The sequence below is a fragment of the Ursus arctos genome, unplaced genomic scaffold (genome assembly GCF_023065955.2).
Source record: "Ursus arctos isolate Adak ecotype North America unplaced genomic scaffold, UrsArc2.0 scaffold_17, whole genome shotgun sequence".
NCBI lineage: Eukaryota > Metazoa > Chordata > Mammalia > Carnivora > Ursidae > Ursus > Ursus arctos.
In genome coordinates this window covers 34185695-34202965 of record NW_026622841.1, presented here as the reverse complement: position 1 = coordinate 34202965, position 17271 = coordinate 34185695, and the positions used below count along the sequence as shown (strand labels likewise).

General features: G+C 56.5%; 1 protein-coding gene across 50 annotated transcripts in view; it reads right to left on the bottom strand.

The window, feature by feature from the left end:
• CELF4 (CUGBP Elav-like family member 4) overlaps window positions 1–17271 on the bottom strand; it is a 290944-nt gene that overhangs the window by 69412 nt on the left and 204261 nt on the right. For 28 of the 50 annotated variants that reach the window (XM_044383149.3, XM_044383157.3, XM_044383150.3 and 25 more), the window contains exon 3: window positions 313–361. In XM_044383149.3, coding sequence (XP_044239084.1) covers window positions 313–361 — 49 coding nt within the window. Of the gene's footprint in view, window positions 1–282; window positions 362–17271 lie in introns of all 50 variants that reach the window. The other 22 variants (XM_044383191.3, XM_044383144.3, XM_044383146.3 and 19 more) reach the window with 1 other exon arrangement.

Genomic DNA, 17271 nt, shown 5'->3' with positions numbered 1-17271 from the left:
TGGGGTTCCTAAAGGAGGCAGAAGAGTGCCCCAGGACATGCTACTTGTTTACTTACTGAAAGGAAGGAACCCCACCATCTGGCAGACCCCAATCACTCCTCGCTTCCCTTCACTCTGTCCCCACACCAGTCACTCAGGGCTCCAAAGCCCTGTCCCAGCTCCTAGCAGTGAGGTCCCTAGGGCAGGAGGCAATGGCAGGGAGTCGCTGCATCACTGCGTCAGGGAGACGGAGAGGGAAGGAGGGCTGGGTGGGGGGGGGGGCAGAGACAAGTGAGCCCTCACGTGAAGGGGGCTGGCGCAGGCAGCTACTACCTCCTCGGCTCTCGCTGTCCGCTGGCTTCACCTGGATCGGCCGGTTCATCTGCAACAGAACACAGGGGACAGTGTCAGAGCAGGCCTGGCAGTGAGAGGGCAGACACCCACGCCCAAAGGGACACAGGTGTTCATAGGGACCGAGCCACACGGACCGCACCCATGGACACGCACACCCACGCCACTGCTGTCCCCATGCAGCTGCACTGAGCCCCACCCCTCTCCCCTGGCCCGTGCAGTCCCCGGGGCTCCACTGTTTCAGGAGGCTTTCTCTGGGTTGCGTACTCTGGGGTGTCTCCCTCCCAGCTTTGAGCTACTCTCGCTAGCCTGTGACGTTAGAATTGGAGGTGTCCCCACGGCGCAACTCTGGCCAGCCCTGGTTCACCGCAGACAGCTGGCTTTGCCAAAAGGGCTGGTCTCTGGCCACCCCGTGCCATCTCACAGATGTGGGCTGTGGGCCTCCGGGGTGCTGAGGCTCTGGGCCACCCAGCTCCTGCTTGGAGCTGGGCTCAGGGCTGTGGCTCCTGACCACCCCTAGCGCTCTCCCCTTGGGGGGTATGTGGAGTGGGCACAGCTCCTCGTCTCCCACGGTATCTAGGGGCCAGGAGGACACCAGGACACGGCCTGACCTCCCAGGCCTCCCGGAAGCCTCTGCGTCTCTCTCTGATTCACTTCAGTGCCTCGATCAGGCCACTAGGGGTCTCTGAACTCCAAGCATCGCCGCTCGGCGCTGGTCTTTAATCCTCCTGCTGCTGGAGGCTACGGGGTGGGCTCGCCAGCCCTGAGGCCCCAAGATATTTCAGACAATAAAAACGGGAGGAATCACACAAAGGGAATCCTACTTTATGTTTTTTCCTGTGCTTTTGCTGGTCAAGTACCTCCCTCAACCCTCACTGCATTTTCACTTCTCACACAAACCCACGCTGACAGGCGGACAGGGCAGGGACTGGCACCCCCATTGCGTAGATGGAGACGCTGAGGCGGAGCCGCCCCATGGCAAGGTGAGCCCAGGGAGCCGAGTCAGCCGGGGCTCTCTCTCCGCCTCCGGCCTGCACCGGGTGACTTTCTGCTGCCAGGTCCCCTCGTGTGCGGAGGCTGGAGCAGCCAGTGACAAGCTTCCTCGGGCCTTCTGGTCTAGGATTCGAAGTGAGTTGTGGCTGCGTCAAGACGAGTGGGTGGGGGAGTGTGGGTGCCCGTGACTCAGCAAGGTGAAGACAAGGCCAGGGGAAGGACAGAGCCACCACGAGGAAGGACAGAGAGGCGGGAGGCAGGGCATGGAGCAGAGGAAATGAGACACAGGTGGCCCACGGGGTCAAGACGGGACTCTGGAGGCCAGCCCACCAAGATGGGGTCGGAGCATCATCGTTTGCCACAAGACCTGGCACCTTATGGAGTTGAGGGGAAAAAAGCTACTTTGTACGTAAGCTCCGCTAGAGAGGAGACAGAGGTGTTACAGAAAGCTCTAATCACAGGGAGAAGGAAGAGAGACATAGTGAAGTTCCAGGCTTCATTTAGGGGGTCCTGGATCCCCCCCCTCCCCATAAACAGCCTCCTTTGCAGATCTTGAGCAAAGGACACAGAACGCTGAGCAGGGCTTCTGGCTCTGGGGAAAGGGCTCCAGGAGGGAGCCAGGGTCCTCCTGGTTTCTTGTCCAGTGCTTTCTGGGATTCAGTATCCAACCCTCTTCTAGAATGTCCCTCCTTCCTGGAACACCCCTAAATTAAACAAGGTAAATTAAACAGGGCCAGTGGAATCTGCCTGTGTGTGGAGCCTTCCACCTCAGGGCGTATCCCACCCCCAGACAGTCATCCTGTCCTCCATCCTTGGTATGTGGGCATTCGAGAATACTCTGCTCCAGGCTAATGGACTTAGGCCTCATTTCCAGCCCTTCCAGCCCCCCAGCCCCACCCCAGCCCTCCCTGACCTCCTCCAGGACTCAGTGCTCCGCTCCAGTTGGACTGTGGCTCCCTGGCAGCAGGGGTCCGGGGGCTTCTCCGGCTTCCCGCCTGCCCTCAGCCAGGGGCGAGGCACCCACAGGGTGCTCCACAGACGGGTGGACTGGAGCTGAACTGGTTCCGGGGACCTGTGGCTCCTGGGGTCATTTTTCATGTTTTATTATGATCTAGGGATGGTCAGCATCCAGAGAGCCTTTGCGGGGCTGTCGGAGAGGTGTCAGTCTTGATGGAGAGATAAAATACAGCCCAGTGCTTTCTTAATTCTCAGCAGAAATAAGGTGTCAGGCTTGGTTGGGAAGATTTCTCAGGTGAAGCAGGTTCCGTACAGACGCCTCGGGCCTGGAGGGAGATCTTCTCCCTTGGCCAGTGTCTCTCTTCCCTGTTCCAGACTCCGGCCCTGTCCAACCTCACCAAGGACTGGTTCTGCGCTGAGGAGGGGGAGTGGGCAGCGCGAGCCTGTCCTGGGGAGAGGAGGCTGCGCCCCACCGCAGAGATGGCCGGCGAGGAAGGGAGCAGTGAGAGAGGGTGACCGGTAGGACGGTGGGAGGGGCACTGCCGCCTTGTCCTTCTTTGAACTTTGCACCCTCAGACCCTGGCCACACGGAGCCGCCGGCCGCATGGCCCCAAGCTGTCCCTTACAGGTGAACAGCATACTTCAAGGACGCTGGAGCCTGCTTCTTGGAGCCTTTCTTCTCCCCTGTCTGTTGTTCTTCTGTCCAGCTACCCCCTTGGTCACTGTATTATCTTTCCAGGAGGGACTGGGGCTGGGGACTGGGGGCTGGTGGGACCTGGGCTGGGGTGCAGGTATCCTCCTTGCTGATTCCCTTTCTGAGGTGTCGTCTGCGTCCCTCTGTGGCCTTCCACCTGGGTTGTGCCTCCACATGCCTGCAGAGGGGCGGGGTGGGCGGGTGGCAACTCAGGGCCTACCCCCCCCCCCCCCGGTTGGGAACAGCTTCCTAAATGCACCCTGAAGCTTCTGGGGTCAGTCCTTCAGGGACTAACTCTTTTACTGTGTTTCTGCTTCCAACTTGGGGTTCTGTCACGGGGAGCGAGTGGTCGTGGCCCTGGTTTTGGGGTCCTCCTTGTCCCTACTGCAGCAGAGGGCTGGCGGGTGGCTTTCTCTGCCGGTTCTGCCTCCCCTTCCCCTCCCCATCTCTGCCACTTTTTGCATCAACACATATCCATGCATTAAACAAGACATTCCATTAATTTCTTCATCATCATAACTTAAGCTAGGACATACCCTTTAAATATTCATTCAGCTATGAAAACTGGGCATTAAAATTTTAATAATGTCAAGCTCATTTGAACCAGGCTCCTTGGGGACGATTACGATACAATTAGAATAAATACGATGATTGAGCTGGTCCAAAGGCTTCACCTGTCTGTCCAACGTGGCTCCTTGCGGAAAGAGAGGTCTGTGGCCAGTGAGCAGGCAGAAGAATTGACAGACAGGCCAGCCTGGCTCTTTCTTGACCTCCCCTCCCCTTCTCATATCCCCTCCTTCTAACGCGGTCCCCCATCACCTCTACCACCCACAGATGTCTGCCGCCCCCTGTGGGCCAGGGTACAGAAGTATCCCTTCCCCATCTGAGAAGCTGGCCTTGATTAACCCCGGGTTCCAGATACACCTTTCCTTGTCCTGGGCGCAACCTGGACTGGGCTTCTGGGCTGGTTCCTGTGTGAGGGCCATTTTCCTGTCTGTGTGTCTCCTCTTCCCTGCCCCACAAGGAGCTCCCTGAGGCTGAAATGAACACCCCACCAGAACAGGGCCAGCCTGCAGGGGGGGCCACCGATCCCTTAGTGCCCAGATGTGTTCTGTCACCAGATCAGGAAGGGACCGACTTCACCCAGCTTCCCCTCTGATGCAATTATCTTCCTGAGAGCTGACATGGAGATTTGGGGACAGGAGCTGAGCCCCTTGGCCCCTTACTGCTTAAGCCAGTACTGGCAAGAGCCCTGGGGACATCCACTTGTGAACTTGCCCTGGCTTCACTTGGGACAGCCCTGCACCATCAGGATTCTTAGGGCCCTCCACCTGCCTTCTCAGGCACCTGAGGCCTCTGCTTCACACCGGGCTCCCGGGCAGCTGACCCAGAGCTGTTTCAGAAATAAAAGGACCTGGAAAGTTCTCTGTCACCCCTCACTGGCCATTCTCAACAACAATTCTCTTCCAAGAAGTCTTTCCCTGGTTATCTCTTGGCTCCCTTGGTCACACATGGCCTTGTACTATTTTGTGAGCTCTCTCTCTCCCCTCTTGTGCACGTGTGTGTGTGTGTGTGTGTGTGTGTGTATTATGTGTGTGTGACAGACTGAAACAGAGAGGCACTTGTTTCTCAAGGAGGAGTAGGGACCCAGTTTCCAACTCACAGACCCCCTAGACCCTAACATAGGACTAAGCTCCCCTGGTGTGTGTGTGTGTGTGTGTGTGTGTGCACGTGCATGTTTGAGTAGTACTTGGAGGACATTACAGACATCTTCAAAGAATTCATTTCGGCTGGAGACTGAAAATAAACAAGATAAAGGAGGAAACTGGTATCGTTCCTTCTGCATAGTAGCCTCTCCATAAACGTCATCCTCCATGTTGCTTTCCAGTCTGTGACCCAGAAGTGCCTTGGAAGGTCTGGACTGATGCCCTGCACAGTGCTGGGGTGGGCAGAGGATGGTTGGGGTGGCAGAGATGACGGTGGTGGCCTATGGGGATGGCCAGGGTGCTCTCCACCCAGCAGCTGAGTCCCCAAGTGTAATTCCAGAGTGGGTGTTCAAACCTCAATGCTGAGCGAGGGTCCTTTCAGGCTCCTTTGGGACGTTTGAGTGCCTGGTGACACCCAGCTCCCCTGCTCCCCGGAGGGGCTCACTTCTCCCCAAGCCATGGTGTAGTGTGGCGATGTCTATTTCTCTCTTGTCTTGTTCACTGAAGGTAGCACTTATCTCTCTCCCTTCCTACCACCTCCCGGGCTTGAGAGGAGCCTGGCTCCTGTTCCTCATCAGCCCCCACTGTTTGTTCTCATCTCCCCAAAGATCTCAGCTATTATGTTGTCTGCCCCCCCAGCCCAGAACACATAAGGGTCGTGGGAACAGTGAAGCAACGGACCCTGTGGGCTGGGGCCCACTGGGATACCTGTGCCCCAACCCAGAAGCATCACTGCTCTGGGAAGAGAGAGAGAATTTTGCAGGGCTCCTTGTTCAAAAAGCAAGGAGAAAAGCATCGTTAAATAACTAAACTATAAAGTTTTTCCTTTCTTCCACAGTCTCTTTCTTTCTTGGCTTGTCATGGTCTTTTTTATTTGCTGTTTGATGTTGTTTTAAGTAAAAAAAATATAAATTTTAAATTATTAGCATAGCTCCTACCATTCATCTTTATTTTGTGTGATGCCAGTTTTAAATGTAAATATCAGAACATTTAGCTCCTTTGCAGAATCACCAAAATTACTAGTTTGTTTTTTGTGATTTGTGCCTGAAGGATGCCTTGAGCAGGCCAGAAGAGAGAAATGCAAGCCAGATTCAGGAAGGCTAAGGGGGAAGAGAGAGTCCCCTCAGGCACAGAGATCCTCACAGGTACCCAGAGCCCCACCTTGCAACACGGGGCGGGGGTTGGGGGCATCTTGGGCCTGAGGACTGCTGGGCTCTCCCTTCCACTGGCCACCCACTGACATGTTGCCACCTAGCCTAGCCTAGGATGGGCCCCCTGGAAGTCAAGCAAGGTTTCATCTCCACTCAGGGGCCACCCACTACCTCAACCCACAGTAGACAGTCAACCCTAAAGGGTACTGTAAATGTTCTGCCAAGACGTGCTGGACTGGGACAAGACGCTTGCCCTTACTAAGACATAGTCTCTGTTGTCCAACCAGACATGCCACTGTGCTGCCAGCCTGGGGTACCACTGGGTGAGAAGGCCTGACCCACGCCTCCCTTAACCTGCATCCAGGCCACTGCTGGCGGGCCCAGAGGGCTGACTGCTGGCTTGTGGTGCCCAGGATGTGCATGGATTGGGCAGATGGTAAGAGGCAGAACCTCCCGCTAGCAAGAGACCGCAAGCTCCCCACATATGCTCCTTCATCCCACAGACTTCACTGACTTGAAACGTAAGTACAAAGAGAAAATTTTAAGAATTTCAAGATGGCGACTACAGAGTACTAAACCCCAGTGTGACCCATCTGAGCATGGGGCCTACATGCCTGCACGGGCTGTGTGTCCCTGGAGCTATCCCACAGATGATGCCTATCTGGGTCCCCACCCTGAAGTTCTCTCCATCTACCAACTCCAGGCACCAGGCATTCCCTTGACCAGCAGGTGTTCTCAGCATTGCTCCTGTGACAGAAAGATTATGACTCAAAGATTTACCTTTGAAGATAAACCTTGGGCAACTTTGAGAGAATAGACTGAGAATTCTCAGCCTTTGGTATAAAAGGCTGGGGGTGAGGAAACCACCACCCAATATGGACAGAGATGAGAACTCCCACATGAGATCACGGGGACCTAGGTGGGTGGCTCCCGAGTGACTCTGCCCTCCACCAGGACTTGGCCTTGGCGGCACTTAGCCAATAGGAATTCAATTAATTAATGGATAAATTATTTGTTTAAAGCCCCAGGAAGGCAGATTGTGAGTCACATGCCTGGTGGATTCCCAGGACTGCGTAGTAGGCTTTCAGGAACCTCGGAATAAAAGAATAAGCCTGCACCCCACGGCTTCCACAGTCCGCCAGTGAGAAGGGATCGCAGGGGAATGGCAGGAGCAGTGCACAGTATTTGTAGCTTGTTGTAAAAATGTTAATATTTTAATTATCTCTTTAATACATCACATATGGTTCCTTCCATAGAGAGGGATTAGAAATTCAAGGAATTCTGTCTGCTGTCGCCATGATGTTCAGACTTAAGGACACCCCAGCACCTAGTGCGGAGGGTAATGTGCCTTCGCTGGAGACCTCTGACCTCCCTCCAGTCTCCGAGGCGCACCCTGGCCAGGCCAGCTGGTGGCGCCCCTCCCAGGACGTGGGGGGCCCATCCCAAGGCCACCCACGGTACAGCAGCTCTAGCTGCCCTCTCTGCCTGGCTACCTCCCACGCCTCCCTCAGGCCTCAGCTTCCCCGTGGGCCTCGCAATCCAAATGAAGTGTTCCTTCAAGCTTCCCATTCTTTCCTTCAATTGCCTTGCCACCGAGTGGCCCGATTACGGACCATTATTGTCCCAAACTTGTGGACTTATTTGTTCAACTCTGTCTTCTCTTTGTGAGGGAAGGCCCACCTGCATTTTGTTTTCCTGCTATACGCCCAGAACCCCACGCACGCCCCATCCCCGGCCTTGTTCCCTCTTGCCTCAGCCATGCCCCTGGAATAGGGGTGTCCAGGGGCCGGAGGTGGCCACCTGCTGGACAGCTCTGTTTCTGGCCCAAAGGCCCTGCCCTCCAGCAAAGTGGGGCTGTGGTACCTTTGGATGAGGAAGGGGTTGTTGAAGCCCCGATCCTCGAGCCTCATTTAGAGAGACAGTCAGTGAGCACAGACCAGACAGAAGAACCCGGGGTTATTGTTAAAATATGCAAATCCACAGCCCATTGAAATGCAAACCCTCCAGATAAGATTTTTTAATAAATCTGTTTCTGCTCCCACTCCCCGCTCTGGAGAGGCCATCTGATGCTTGTTGGGTCAGGACACAAACCGGCATGTAGGTCCCAGCAGCTCTTCACCCCTCTTCTCATTTAGAACGCCCAGCTAGGAGCGGTCCCTGGGTGGGGCTGGCTGCCAGCCCAGGCCCTCAGCTTATCCCTCAGCGAAGTATTTGAGGCCACCTCCAGGTCACCCACAGAGCTGCCTTACCCTGTCTCTGTGCTGGCTACAAGCCCCCCTTCTTTACTGTCACCCTCACCTCCTCTCATACCTGTCTAAAGAGTAGAGTTCTAAGCCCCGCTGCCCCCCCCCCGGGTCAGGGAGACTTCAGTGATTGTGTCCACACAGCCACACCTGTCACTTTTTGAGCCCTCACCTCTGGACTCACTTTGCTGCTGTCACAAGTGGGCCTCAAGAGGATGAAGGGCGGGGGACGAGAAGCAGCACAGACACCTGACAACCTTAAGGACATGGCTGTGACCCAATCCAGGCCTGGGCCTTTTGGCTCTGGGTCAGGACATGAGAGTATGCAGTCCTGCGTGGGCTACCGTCATGTGCCTGGATGGGGACTGGGAGGCATAAGTGGTGGTGGCAGGCGACAGTTGTCCTGTCCTTCCCAAGCTCCAGACCTTACGCCGATCACATGAGGTGGCTGATGTCCTCCAGTCCTCTCAGAGGCCAAGCGAGCCAGATGAGCAAAGTCACGGGGTGGGTAGGGTATGGACCAGGGCTGGGCATTCAGGGGCAAAAAGCCTGGGTGGGCTGAGGAGACAGGGTGCCAGCAGGGTGCCAGAGGGTATGAGGAAAAAGTCTGGGGGTGTGAGTGCACAGGCAGTCAGGGGGACCGGGTGTGGCCCCAGGAGGGGCTGAGCTGGTGCTGTGGGCAGTGGTGTCCCCTGTCAGTCTCCAGCAGGGACAACAGAGCCTGCTCGCCACGTTCAGAAAGAGTGAGTTTGCGGCGGCGTGCTCAGGAAGTGGAGTCTGAGCAGGGATGCCTGCAAAGCGTCTGGTGAATGTGTAGATCGGAGCCGGCCAGCGTTGTCTGGTACCGGGTCCCCGCCCCTCGTGTGGGAGGGCAGAAGCCCAGGGCTTATACATAGGATGGATCGGATGGATTGGAGTAAAACTTCCGCAGTCGGGCTTTCATGCTAGGATCCAGACGGTCCCTCAGCCCCGGCCCCATCCTTGCCTTGCGCGCCTTCCCCTTGGGAGGGGGCGTGGGGGGAGAAGACGGTTGAATCCTAGCGCACCAAGTGGCTGGGGCCGAGGACGGGCTCTCCGGGGAGTGCGGCCTCAGCCGGCTGGCTGCGGCTCCAGGCACGGCGGGGTGGGGAGCTCGGCGTGTGCTCAGGAGGCGGGTGGGGCACGGAGCCTCCGTCCCAGCAGCCCCCTTTGCGGGCCGCGCAGCCTCCGTGGTCCAGCCCCACAAACAGGCCCTGGGCAGTTGCTATGCAACAGGCTGTTCTGCTCTGCAGTGCCCAGCGAACAGCGAACGGCGGGCAGAGGACTGACAGAGCCTATTGGTGGGGCTGCCTGGGGCTGCCCCCCGCCCCTCCTCTCCCTCTCCCCTCTCCTTGCTCTCCGCAATCTAAGTTTACGGAATGCTTTCCCCTCACAGGCAGGGCAGGGGGCCAGCTGGCACAAACAAAGGAGGTGCCGCCCCCACCACTGGGGGGCCATCAAAGGATTCTTCCTTTGGTTTCTAGGAGGGAGGGACTCCCCAGGCAGCTTTTGGGTTTCCCTTGTCCCCGCCCCACTGCGATGGGGCTGGGGTTGGGGCCATCTGTAGGGGTGGATGCTTCTCGGGGCTGAGACGGGTAAGGCAGACAGGGCCGACACAATGAGAAGCCAGATGAGAAATCGCAGAGATGGGCTAACGTGCCTCTACCCACCAGTCAGGGCTCCCTCGGGTCCACAGGGCCAAGGGCAGCCTGTCTCTTTGTTTCTGAGCCCCATGTCTGTCTCACCTGCTCCCACCAGCCAGGGCTGCCTGGCAAGGGTGGGAGGACCTTTGCAGTCCTAATTAAGACCTGCTGCTGTGGGGGCACCTGGGTGGCTCAGTCGTTAAGCGCCTGCCTTCGGCTCAGGGCGTGATCCCGGCGTTCTGGGATCGAGCCCCACATCAGGCTCCTCCGCTATGAGCCTGCTTCTTCCTCTCCCACTCCCCCTGCTTGTGCTCCCTCTCTCGCTGGCTGTCTCTATCTAATAAATAAATAAATCTTTAAAAAAAAAAAAAAAAAAAAAGACCTGCTGCTGTGGAAACCAGGCTTATTAGCCCGCGCAGCCAGGCAAGGCGGGGTCGCTAACCCTCTTCAGAGTTGGGGTGGGGGTGATTTTTGTTTTGTTTTGTTTTTAACGGCAGTAAATAGGTAATTCTGGATGAAACAAGCCCTGATTTAGTTGGGAGGCCTGGATTTCAGTCCTAGCCATCTACTTGCTCATAGGCGATGGGGCAGTTGCTTGACCTCCTAGAGGCCTAGCCCCCCTGATGGTGTGGCAGGATTCATGTGATGGCCCAGGTGAAGCTCTCAACACAGTGCCTGGCATTCAGTAAGTGCTCAATCAATGAACAACAGCTGTCTCCTCTCTCCTTTTCCCTTCCCTTCCTCTCCCCACTCCTCCCCTTCTCCTCCTTTCTTAGTGGGTATTTCCATTATTTTTGAGGGCATACCTAACATTTGACTTCTTTTCCTTCCCATTTCCTACCCCTTGGGCTCTCTTTTGGACCCTATTGAACTGAAAAGATTGGACAGCCTCCAGGGAAGAGCGGGGACTGGTGGGGAAGGGTGGGAGACCATGCTTTCCCGAGGCATCAACACCCTGAGCTCAGGGACTTGTGGCCCCCCCTTACCCTCTCGAAGTCTCTCCCCCGCCTGCCCCAGGTCTGTCCTCTCTACCTAGCCTACCAATACTCAAGCCCATTGCTTTATTTATTTATTTTTATTTAAAAATTTTTTTTAGTGATCTCCACACCCAACATAGAGCTCGAACTCATGATCCCAAGATCAAAAGTCGCATGCTCTTCCAACTGAGCCCCTGGAGCCTATTGCTTTGATGGGCCACTAAGTTTGTTCTTTCATCCATCCATCCCTCCCCCCAACCATCCAGTGCTTACTGAACACCTCTGCGCGCCAGCCCCTGGTCTCTGGCACAAAGACGGCAAAGCAAACCTCAAGGACATGGCCCCTCCCTCCAGAAGCTCACACAGGTATGCAGAAGGGCCTTGCTGAAATGGGGTTTAAGCCCGCCCTTTCCTGTCCCCCAGCTGCGCACCACACCTTCTGCCCTCAGAGCCGCAGCATAACCCAGTCCCGAAATGCCCAGCCACAGGGCCTCATACTTGGTGGGCACCAGCCACCCATTCACATGGAATTCCCTCCCTCAGCTCATCAGGAGTTGCTCCCACACTACAGTGGTGGGGGCGGGGCTCCCTCCTGCAAGGGCTGCCCTAAATCCAAGCTGGTCAGCTCTGCCGATTACAGAGGTCAGGTCTGCAGCCCTAACCCGCTTCCTTTTGTTCCCCTCACCTACTCTGGTACCAGAGCTCCACCAGGCAAGTTAAGGCCATGTTCCAAGGCTGCCCTCAGCTATGCAGACCTGAGAATTGGTTTCTTCCCCCAAAACATGCTCACGGCCCTCCCTTCACATCCGCTTACTGGCCCTTCCTCTGAGAGCTCACACCTCTCTAGGGCCCTTGGCTGTGAAGTTCTGGGCCTCCCGGGATCTCTCCCACTGGATCTGATCTCTCCCAGGCCGCAGTGGGACCCCCGCCTTCCTGATTTAGACTCTGAGCCTCTTAAGCTGAGTGGGCAGGACTGGGACGGGGAGTGAGCACCCTGGGCCCTGGAGGCTGGACAGAGACCCTCCCCTGTGTTATCCAAGGGCCACTTTCCTGTCTGCATTTCCCTTCGGCCCGCCCTGAGTCAGGTGTTGTGACCCTCCCTCCCCACCCACCCCTGTCCCAGGAGGTTGCTCTGGGACTGTGGACCACGTTGCCAGGCTGAGTCCCCTCCAGGATCAGGAGAGGAGTTCTGCCTTCCCCACAGCCCTCTCCTGACCTGGGACCCCTCCTCCCTGTCTCACTGGGCTCAGTCTCACAGGACTCAGTTGGCTCAGTGCTCAGTCTGAGGCCTGGAGAGTCAGTCCCCAGGCAAGTTAAAGGAGAAAACAAAGCCCACACCAAGTAAATGACAAATCTAGAGGAAATTGCTCTTAATCCCCACACCACAGCCTGATGATGCCGGCCAAGCACAAGCCTGAGTCATCCTAGAAATGGCACCGACATTTGCTTTTTGGAATTTGTTTTGTCTCTGAGCTTTAGATTTAATCATTCTCTCTCTCTCCCTCCCCCTCTCTCTCCCTCTTTCTCCCCCTCCCTCCCTCTGCCCCTTGCTCTCGGTTTTCTAATATGAGGCTGCTCCGCTGGCTCGTCCAAGTCTGTTTTCCTGGCATTAATTAACACAGCTCTCCAGCCTCCAACAGGCTCAATGATGAGCCAGGTTAAATTCCAGACAACAGCCGCACACCATCATCAATTAACCATCTCCGGGGCAGCTTCGTTAATAAGCATCGATCATGGCCCTCCTCCTCGAACACGCCAGGGTCTCTGGGTCACAGACGCTGCCCACGAGTGTGTCAGGCTTAGGTGTGAGTGGGATGGTGTGTGTGTGTAAGGGCAGGAGAGCGTGAAGGGGTGGACGGGTGAACGGGTGTGCAAGAATGTGGATGTGTGAGGGAGGGGGTGACTGGGAGTGTGTGGCACAGGTGTGAGGGGACTTGTGTGTGCGTGTGTGCACATAAGCGTATGCAGTGTGTGGGGCTGACTGTGGGGTGTGCATAAGGTGTGTAAGCTGTGTGTTGTGTGAGGTGGGGTGTATGTGGAGTGCGGTGTGTGTAGGGTGGGGGGGTGTGGGATGGGGTCCTGGAGCGCATGGGTTTGCTCTCCATGCTGGTGCCCCCCCCAAGCTGTCTCCACTGTGCCGCCTTCTGCTTCTCTTCCAAATCCAACACCTGGCTTCCCCCACATGCTGCTGGCCCCTACCCCTCTCCCCTCTCTCCCATCAGAGACTTCACCCATCCCCTTCTCTTCAATTTGCACTCTCCTGGAGGCAATTCCAAACCTCCGACCACATCCCTACCCTCTTTCCCTGTCACATTCTGGATCCTCTTGCTCCTTCTCCCTTGGCTGTCCCACAGGCACATGTGACCTCCAGCCCAAAGCCTATCACCCTCTGGGGGCTGTCTGGCTTTAGGAATATCATTGCCACCACCAACGGCCAGTCCCACACCCTCCAATACCCTCGGATCCCTCAGGTTGGAATCTGACCCTGTTCCAGGCACTACCATCCTCTGCCTGGATTGTCCCCTCATCCTGCCTGGTTCCACATTCTTTGCAGGAAGCAGAACACTTCTGAACTATGAACCGCCTGAGACCCTTTTGGGACTCCCCCTACCCACAGACTAAAGCCCATCTCCTCCACGGGGTCGAGGTCCCCTTCAGTTTCGTGGCCGCCCACGCCCGCGCCTCCCCCTGCATCCAGGTTACCCCCTTCAGGGCCCTGGAGGCCTTGCTCAGTGCGGGGCTCCCTGACAGACTGCGCCCCCTAAAGGCTGCGGCTGTGGCTAACGAGGGCTGCGTTTTTCCCTCCCTTTTCTTTCTGCTGAGCGGGTCAGAGAGCTGCCTGCCCGCCCTCCCCGGAGCTGGTGGTCCTAGTCGGCCACACCTCGTTGGGAATGAGTGCACCGGAGCATTTTTCAAAGCTTGCTTCAAGGGGGGTGGCTGGAGTCACGCTCAGACGCTTGCGTGGGACGGTGTCCCCAGAGAGCCCGTGGGTCCTGGCGTGTGCACGCCCCTGGGGATGCACGTGGACTCCCCAGGCGGCCACCAGCAGACCATCTCCTTAAAGGTTAATTAAGAATCTGAAGCCGGACGGCATGGTGCGGCCGGTGACGGCAGATACGGCGTCTCTCCAGACCATTAAACACTAATTAGGTTTGGAAAGTCTATCGAGCTCCCGAGGTCTCGTCAAGGCAGGCGCTGGCCCCCGGGTGCCCTTCGAAATGCCAGAGCTGTCACCCCCGACGGCCCGGCCGCCCCGCCGGCCGGCCCCGCGACCCCAGGCTTCAGGCCAGGTCCCGCTTCATTTCTCTCCATCTCATTGTCTCCCCGGTGCCCTGGCTGCCCTGGCGCCCCCCCCCCCCGCCCCGCTCCGGCCCCGCTCTGCTCCTGGACGACCTGGCCCGGGTTGTCCCGTGACGCAGCCGCCGCGCTCTCCCCCTGCGTCCCTTTCCGCCGCGCGCTCCGATTCTCGCCTCTGCCAGTTGCCTCCGCGGGGAGAAGCAGAGAGCCCCGCGCCCCTGCTTGGATTCTACCCCCTTCCAAGCCGGCTGAAGGCCTTTCCTGAGTGGTGCCGGCCCCAGAGCGTGCAGGCTGCGCTCTGCCTCCCCCTGACAAAGCGCCTGCACCGGCAAACTTTGGTCCCCGGACACCTGCCTCTCCTTCCAGGCCGCTCTGCACGGGGGGGGGGGCGCTCTCACTTCATTCCCTGCTGCCCAGTTTCACACATGCAGCCGGGAGATCTGCTCCAGACAGCATTCATTCGTCCCCTCACTCATTCTTTCACTCCCTCTTTGATTTAAACCCTGCCTCGTTCTTGTTCTCGGAGGACTCAAGGGGGAAAAGCCCCCTCTGGGGCGCTCTCCGTGACTGCTGCTTTACCCCCTCCCCCCCAGGCCACGGCAAGAACTCAGGTGGGCGCTCATTTGCCCATCATCCCCACCCCCATCTTCAGCATAAGCAACTCGTCACAGAGTCGAGGGATTTCCACTCAGTGACAGAATCATGCTCTTGTCTGAATCTACCGGGAAGAAAGACAGACTGCTCCACCCACTCGCAGTCTCCCAGGCCATGGTGCAGAATTTTTGGTTCAGTTCTTCTAGAAAGTTGTGAAGTGGAAATAAGTTTATCTCCAATACACCCTGCCAGGGTTGTCTGTATTCTACCCCCTGCCCTATGTTAATGACAAGCCCACCTGAAAGCCCATCCCTGTGACCATCTCCATCGTCTCTGCCACCACACTGAATAAACTGAACCGGTTATGGCTTAACTCAAAGGGATACCACTAATGGTGGCATTCTGGTCCCAGATGGGCAAGGCTGTAGGGGGAATGTCTGGGTGAGGTGGAGCCTTTTCCCAGCAGCTCGCACCACATGAAATGGGCGGCCCCCTATGGCCCTTCTACACCAGGCCACGTGATGGCATGTGAAGAGCACAGCTGGCTCTGCCGTGACTAGCCATGTGACCTTAACTCAGTCACTTGACCTCTCTGTGCCCCAGTTTCAAGGACTTGAAAATGCAGGAGAGAATGATCTATCTTCACAGGGCAGTGCTGTGAGCAGGACAAGCCGTGTGGGCAATAGTGCCCGAGACCTGCCTTGACATAGGTTAATTTGCTTCCTTCCATCTTCCTCTTTGGACATTGTCCCTCTCCTCCACTCCTTTGAGGAAGGCTAGGAAAGGAGATGAGTAGTGTCTCACCATTTGGGCCCATCCACTCACCCTGGCCCCACCCCCCCAGTCCCCAACATCCTCTGACAGGCAGGGCTGAAGTGGGCCTGTGGGCACAGAAGGCTCAGCCCAATTGTACAAGCACAGAGTATTATGATTGCATTGATTTCCATCATAAATCATATTTCCTATCTTCTGCCTCTCTCTCCCACGTGCCCCAAGTTAAGCCTTGGTATTTTCTTTAGCTGCTGCCACTGTCGAGCCTGGAGATGATATTAGGATAATGATGATAAATTTTACCCTGCCGCCAAGCCACTACCTCCGTGTGGGGAGGGGGAGTGTTTGTCCCTTAAATGGGTCCCTTTACTCTGTCTGCTGGGCGTGGGGAGAGTGCTCATCTGAGCTTGGCTGTGGGGGTCCTTGCAACTGGACACATGGACATGTGTGCTCGTGCATACAGTCATGTGTGTGCAAGGGCCTGGAAGTCTTCTTCCCAGTCTGTATTTTGTGCAGACACACGGTTGTGCTCATGCCAGTGAATGAACACATGGCAGCAAGCAGGAGTTGAGAAGGTTGAGGGGAGAAAGACTGTGCTGAGCTTCCCAAGGCACAGCCACTCCCGGCCCTGGCGCACGTTTCCTACAAACCCCAGGCTCGGGAGACATGGTCAGCGCCCAGGCTGGGGCACCCATTCTGACCTCACAAATGCCACATCTGCTTGGAGGGCAAAGCTGATTTACAGCTCTCTAAGCTCTCGGGCTTGCGCCTCTGCCAGTGAGCGGGGCTCAGCACCGGCTGAGCTGGGGTCCCTCAAGCGAGTGACAGAGAGAGTGGGGACCCAGGTGCAGCATGACAGCATTTCTCACGGAACTCTGGGCTGTGCTCCATGGGTGGGGGGGGGAGTCCCAGAGAATTGAGGTCCAGGAAGAGGATTCAGCAGGGAGTGGTCTTGTGGGTGATCATTCATTCGTTCACTGGCTCATTCATTCATGCATGCATTCAGCAAGTACTTCCGAACTGAATGTCCTCTCCTGTCCCCTAGTCCCACAGGCCTGAGAATGAGTAAGTGTCCCCCACATTTTACACCAGGACCTGCCATATAGAGATCCTTGGGCAGAGGTCTGTCAGGTTTTCTCAGACACAGGATAAGAATACCCGTTTGGACTCACATTTTAGGGGGGTGTCTGGAAGCTACTTTATAGGAGGAGGTTAGAGCAGGGTGGGGACATCACACTCTCTCCAAAGGGCTGGAAAGCAGAGGGTTGAGAGTATACGGTTTTCACCTGGCTCCAGGAGTCAGCATGTGGCAGGACCGTCTCCCACTCCAAGGGCCCAGGCCACCTGTCCCGTGGGGTGTGAGCTCCCACAGACCCCGGGGCTGCCGTCTGTGTGCATGCTCAGTTGGACCCAACAATCATTTAGGTTCCTTCTGCCTAGGATTGTCTGATGATGACAGAAAGTGCTCCGAGGAGCCAGAGACGCTAAGCTCTGCCACTTAATGGCTGTGTGACCTTAAACAGACTGCTTGACTTTCCTCAGTTTCCTCATCCATAGAAAGGGAAGTGATAACTCCTACGAGTCAGAGTTGTTATGAGTGTTAAATGATATTCACACGAAGCTGCCAACAATACTTGCCTCCTGCAGGCACTTGTTTCCTAGTTTCTCTAATGGATTCCTGAGGCCACTGGGATCAAGACCTCCTCCGGCAGGAAGTCTGCCCTGATTAATCTCACACCTCTGACTGATCTGGGTTTCTCTGCCAGGAGGCACGCATTCCCTTTGTTTGTGGTCTATGCGTAAATGCATGTCCACGGACTTCATGGTTGTGGTGCTCAGTGTGTGTGTGTGTGTGTGTGTGTGTGTCCCAGACTCTGAGGATGGAGGGACATTTCTC